General features: G+C 32.3%; 1 protein-coding gene across 2 annotated transcripts; it reads right to left on the reverse strand.

Annotated features, from left to right (window-relative positions):
* Positions 1-1,000: 1,000 nt before the first annotated feature.
* On the reverse strand, positions 1,001-4,883 carry LOC121239992 (cytochrome b5 domain-containing protein RLF-like). 2 transcript variants are annotated; one of them, XM_041137416.1, is made up of 6 exons: positions 4,753-4,883; positions 3,781-3,851; positions 3,221-3,599; positions 2,330-2,464; positions 1,843-1,893; positions 1,001-1,345 (listed from the first exon to the last, which is right to left on the reverse strand). In XM_041137416.1, the coding sequence occupies exons 2-6, from the start codon at positions 3,811-3,813 to the stop codon at positions 1,269-1,271; spliced, it is 675 nt and encodes a 224-aa protein (XP_040993350.1). In that variant the 5' UTR covers positions 3,814-3,851; positions 4,753-4,883; the 3' UTR covers positions 1,001-1,268. The 2 variants fall into 2 exon arrangements, with proteins under 2 accessions (XP_040993350.1, XP_040993349.1); XM_041137415.1 differs by having other exon boundaries at positions 3,781-3,856.
* Between the last annotated feature and the right edge of the window lie 1,117 nt (positions 4,884-6,000).

The following is a 6,000-nucleotide window of genomic DNA, read 5'->3' on the forward strand; positions in this document are numbered from 1 at the left end:
AAAAATGTGAGCTTTCAAATTTTAATTTTTCAAAAAACTTAAAATTTAAAAAAAAAAGTCATTCACTACTAATTTATTTTTATACTAATATTTAACTTATTTTATTATATTATACTAAAATTGTTATTATATTATACTAGTGTCTAATTTATTTATAACTTATTTTTAGTGTCTAATTACATGTTATTATACTTTAGTAAATTGGTATTATGTGTTATTAACTTATTATTCTAAACTTATTAGTTATTTCTATACAAGACTTATAATATAGCATCTAATTACATATTAGCATACTAATGTCTAACTTATTTCTGACTTAATTATATACTAGATATTTTAGTGTCTAATTACATGTTATTATACTTTAGTAAATTAATATATGTGATATTAACTTATTATACTAGACTTATTTAAATACTAGTGTTTTAACTTATTTCTATATTTAATTATATATGGCTTTAATACTATGATGTTTAAATATATTAAACTATCATTAATCTATTTATATTATAGTATATTTATAAATTTTTTTATAATAATTAGCTCATACTAATATATTATTGAATTTAGTTTTAGTTATATTACTATACTAGTATATATGATAAATATATATAAAAATACATATTTTTATAGCATATGTATAATATTGAAGTTAGATTCGGAGTCGGAGTCAAAGTCTGAGCAAAAAGTTGAAATCAGCCCAACAAAAACTTTGACTCTGATTGAAAATTAAAAAAGAAATCCAACTCCAACTCTGTTTTGTCGGAGTCAGAGCAAAGCTGAAACTAGAGTCGGAGCAGAGCTGTATTGGGAGTTGAATTTTCGAATTTTTGATAAGCCCTACTTACAATGACATTTTTCTTGTGGACATGCATTTAACATGCCATCCCGGTTCATCCAACAGCAACGGATGAGTCCGTGTGAGGGCATTTTTAAACTATTAATGGCTACAGCAATCTATGTTTAAGTATTAAAAGCTTTGCAGAAAAACACATGAATCTAAATAAAGTAGGTGTTACATTAAGAACATTTGGCTAGCATGTTCTATTAGATAAGGGTAGAACCCAATCCGGTATTTTTTTTCAAAAAAAAGAGTTAAAAAGTTATTTCCAAATGGTATGATGAACTTACCCGTACCATAAAAAAGGGTGTCACATTAATCTCATACAATTAAAATATAAAAGGATTCCTTTGCCAATCCGCTGGTAATGGTATTATGGTGAATGAGACTTAGCACCACTTGTTAATCCCTCCGTTCTTGCTGCCCTTTACTCACTGTCATCTAGTGTACCCACAAGGCACTTCTCCAGTAAAAATTCAGCATTCACCCAAGCATGGTGTTTATCTAAAACAGATGGATTAAGGATTGCAGGCTGTAACAATTCTCAATAGGTTAAATCAAAAGGAAGATTCAACTTGCAATCCTCAACAGGTAAAGGGAAGAGGAAGATAAAAAAGAAATAAAAATACGATCTAAGAGAAGAACAAAAGGAGGAGAAAGTATAAGAATAAAATGTAGGACAAATGATGCCACCATTACTTTTTTTTTTTTTTTGGATCAAAAGAACAAAAACAAGTAGTAGCACCATTTGTCCTGAAGCACAACACTTGGCACTGACTTTATAGGAGTCGGCACAGCTTGGAGATTGTAGCTTCTGCAAATGAAGGATTTCACAAGCAAGAAGGGGAAAAAAGGTTCTTTCAGAGAAATCCAAGTGGGGAAAACTAACGACCAAAAACGTTGAATGGAGTAAGATAATCACCAGTCCAAAAAATCACAACTAGCATTCAGGCAAGACCTGAAGAAACCACTGAAAGGGAGAAAATTCAAGCAAAGGATACTAAATAAGGATGTACAGTCTTTTCCCACTGCCTTCATCAGCATATCAACACCTGAAAAAGGAAATTTTTAAAAAGACGAGCAAATAGTACCTCCAACTTACAAGCATACCTATGCAAACATGTATAGATTTTTCGATGGATGTAAAACTGGAGGCATGCGAAGAAACCATAAAGTAGCTTTTAGGGGAATATACAACTCCGTGACTCAACACCATTTCATTAATAACACCAGTCAGCTATTTTCAAGATTTCATCATCAAATAATACATGTTAGAGATTGGAGATGCAATATGAGCATCATAAAGATTCAATTGGTTTGAGCACTATAACACAATATTATTTTGGCTTCCTATATTATTCAACCTAGGTCATTGATAGGCTCCAAACACCAACGATGTGCTACCAACTCACCCCACACAACATACTTATTGAATAAATGAGAATTTGGTCAATGAAGATATGAAACTTGATAAGATCATTTCCATACCTCCAGGATGAAATCTCATGTATGGAGATATATTGTACACACGACCCTTCAAAGCAGTCCACCTGGAACCTTCTTCCTGATGTTGTCTAACTTCATCCATAGAAATACGCCTCTTATTTGACTGTCCATTTAATCCTGGAATCAAGTACCTTACAGTCAGTAGCATTATAAGTAACATGGAAGTGTCTCAACTTTCAGTGCCTTGCAATAAATTGAACCTGCTTACAAGTTTTGCTGTATAACTAAACAACTTCAATAATAAATATTATAAAAACGTGTACAGTGTCTCCTCTACTTTATGTAGAAATTTCACAATAGGGGCAAACTATATGCATAAGCAACCCCTTGATTTAGAAAATTATATGCATAAGCAACCCTTAGCAAATCCAGCACCATCTAGCTGCAACCAATGGGCTTTTTCTAACCAACAGTTTTCACAGTTGCAGACACAACAAAGAGGGAGAGCGCCCCATGTGATTTGTGGAATGGAATAAAAAGATTATGAATCAGAGCAAAGGAATTGCACTTTGTTATGATGTGATCATTTTATAAGTCTGGAAGACCAAAAAATAAAAAATAGAAACATAACTGCATAAAAAGTTAAAAAGCATACATGAACATCTCAGAAAAAAAGGTAGAAACCTTTTTAGGAGCAAAAGTATGTCTATTAGATGATTTTCAGAAATAAATAGTCTGATTAAAGAACATCGAAAGGGCACAACCCATGAGAGGGAAAGAGAGGGAGACAATAGGAGATTGTATGATCTATAACGAGTAGAATCAAATAAGTGGGCAAAATCTAGAGAAGATTCATGAAAAGGATCGGTGGAAGAACTATGGAATAAAAAAATATGTGGAGCAATTTCACCGAGAAATATATTCAACAAGCACCTGCAAGGTCTGGATGTGTTTGAGTCAGCTTAAGCCAGTCCATCTGGCTATGTCCTTTCTCAAAAGGTACCTTGGCTCGAGGTGCTGGCTTCCTTGCAACATTCTCTTCCCGAACTTTTCTAGTGGAACCTCCAGCATCTTCTGATGCTACTGGTCTTAAAAACTCAGTTGACTGTTTCAGAGAGGGCGCATCAATAACATTGAAAGACAAAGAACCAATTGCACCCTGCTTCTTAGAGCTGGTATTTTCATTCCATAGAAGACAGTCATTCTGACCATTATTGTTGCCATCAGAGAATTCATCTTTTATACTAATACCACCAATATCTGATACAAGCTTCTTTGTCTCGTGACCTTCTTGTTCAGAAGGTAAGCTAACCTGAAGTTATGACCATAAGCCATCTATTCAGTATTCAGATAAAATGATGTAAATTTGAAAAGCACCCAAAACAAACTGTAATTAAACATAGCAAAAATCAACATACTTGACAGACTTATGCCAATTCAAGAGGATAAGAAAGCCATAACCTCATCATATGAAATATATGTACCACACTTGCCTGACAAAACGTAAAGTCATCGTCATTATCCATCTCACACTTAATGCAATTTCCAAATTGATTCAAACAATCTTCCCTGACAAAATACACAAATTATTAACAAGCATTCTGTTTCACCACCTGCATTTATTATAGCCGCATGTAATAGTAATTAGAACCAAAAAAAAAAAAAAAGAATGGCTGTAGGGAATCTCAATCCATCCCCCATCCATATTTTGGAAGTTGTGACGGCTGGGGCAAAGTATCTAATTGGGTTCATGAACTTCCAGTAATTATGAAGTCATACATCTTTGATATCTTACCACAAGTGACCTCTCAGAATCCAAACATTCATTTCAAGGTTAACAAATAACTAGACGTGCTTAACGTCAATCCCAAATTTCTATCATTTATTCGAGTTTCCAGCAGCTAACTCACCACTCTTAACTTTGACTCTATTTCCAAAATTGTTTCAAGGTTGAGCAAAGATACACCTACACATAACTTTGGACTCGCTTATTTTCGATTAAATAACTTATTACGCTGAGATGAACACCCTATTCAAATAAACGATTGACACTCAAAGCCTTCCCAATGTTTTATTGATGTATCTTCCTTTCAACCCAATATTTCCACTGAACTAAGCTAAGGCAAATTTCTCAAAAATCAAAACATCAGAAAATGCGATCCAAAATGTAATCGTTAAACGTTTTGCTCGAATTCATTTTTCTCAAAAACCAAGATTATCAACATCTACGTTCAAGAAAAATCTTTCTGGAATACAGATTATAGTCATTCTAAGTATTACAGTGAACGATATTATAATGACGAAAGGAGCAATCGTATCAACCAAAATAATATAATTCACAAAATGAAGGAATAGTAGAATACGAGTTTATTGAATCATGAAATGGAGAATCAAAGTATCCGAGTTCATTATTTTCATTCTCTCTTTAACCAACCAGAGTCGAGCAGATAGATTGAGAAACGTACTTAACAGTAGCGTTGGGTCGTCCGGACTCCGGTTCTCACGCGGTCCGTCCGACGATCGGATTGGATGGGGTTCTGAAGAAATGGCGTTGGTAGTACGTTTTGATTCAAATGGCGTTCAAGTCTGGTGGGCTGTGAGGGATTATTGTCCGGGTCGAGGAGGAATATAAGGATTGAGCGAACTGTTGAGGCTTTGTATGCAAGATTAGCTGAACCGGGTTTGGTTCATTTATAAGGTATACAAGTTGACATATTGCAACGGGCCGGCAATAATACGCCTATAATTTCTTTTGCAAATATTTTATAATTTAATTTAAAATCATTGAATACAATTATGCTATTTTATTAAAAATAAACTTCAGTTTTATAAAATTAACCATGAAATATTTATTTTGAGATTAACGAAGGTATGGAATGAATTTTATAAATTATGTATCTCTTTTGAGAGGTCTAGAACCTTTCGAGACACGCAACATTGTCACTATCAACTATGCTACACTATTTCATATTTGTTATGCCCTCGTCTAGTTAGACACGCAACATTGACTCTCTAAAGCATTGCTCATCTAGACACAGATTATCCCCACTTGTTGCAATTACTTTACAATAAGTCGTATTCATCCATTTGAACAAAGATCTATCTAATGTAGTGGTAAACAAAACCGGTGATCCGGACCGGATCGGTTGTATAGGTTCTATTTTTCTTAAAATCGGTCTGATTTTGATTTTTCTTTTCTAATACTTGATTGAACCGAATTGGACCAATTCATATATATTTTTTAATTTTTTATATTGTATAAAATATTTTTTATATGATTTTTTATATATAATTATATATAAAATAAATTTGTATGATATGATAAATTACTATTTAATATAATTTTAAATTTTAAAATCCTATATAAATAACTATATATTATCACTATAGTCTATTGTATTATTAGTTATACTAATACTATATCACTATATATTATAATATACTACAATATATTATCATTATATTATTATATACTATAATATATATTATATAATATACCAGAAAACTGGACTGAAACGGATCTAAATTTGTAAAAACAAAAGTATCGGTTTAGGAGTGTAACTAGTACGGTATCGGTTCTTTAAATCTCAAAACCGGTATATATCAGTTTGGTTCTAAAATATGTCCAAAATTAGACAAAATCGAACCAATTACACCCCTAATCTAATCTCTATTTTCAATTATTTAAAAAGATGCATCTTCAAATTAAAAAA

Source organism: Juglans microcarpa x Juglans regia, chromosome 7D (assembly GCF_004785595.1).
Source record: "Juglans microcarpa x Juglans regia isolate MS1-56 chromosome 7D, Jm3101_v1.0, whole genome shotgun sequence".
Classification (NCBI taxonomy): Eukaryota; Viridiplantae; Streptophyta; class Magnoliopsida; order Fagales; family Juglandaceae; genus Juglans; species Juglans microcarpa x Juglans regia.

Bases quoted from the DNA above. Each gene is read 5' to 3' on its own strand.
- LOC121239992 (XM_041137416.1), bottom strand. From the start codon at position 3,813: ATGGATAATGACGATGACTTTACGTTTTGTCAG. The intron at 2,465-3,220 runs GTGCTTGTTGAA...ACTTGATTCCAG, and splicing joins AACACATCCAGACCTTGCAG to GATTAAATGGACAGTCAAAT. The intron at 1,346-1,842 runs GTATCCTTTGCT...CATCTGTTTTAG, and splicing joins AGACTGTACATCCTTATTTA to ATAAACACCATGCTTGGGTG.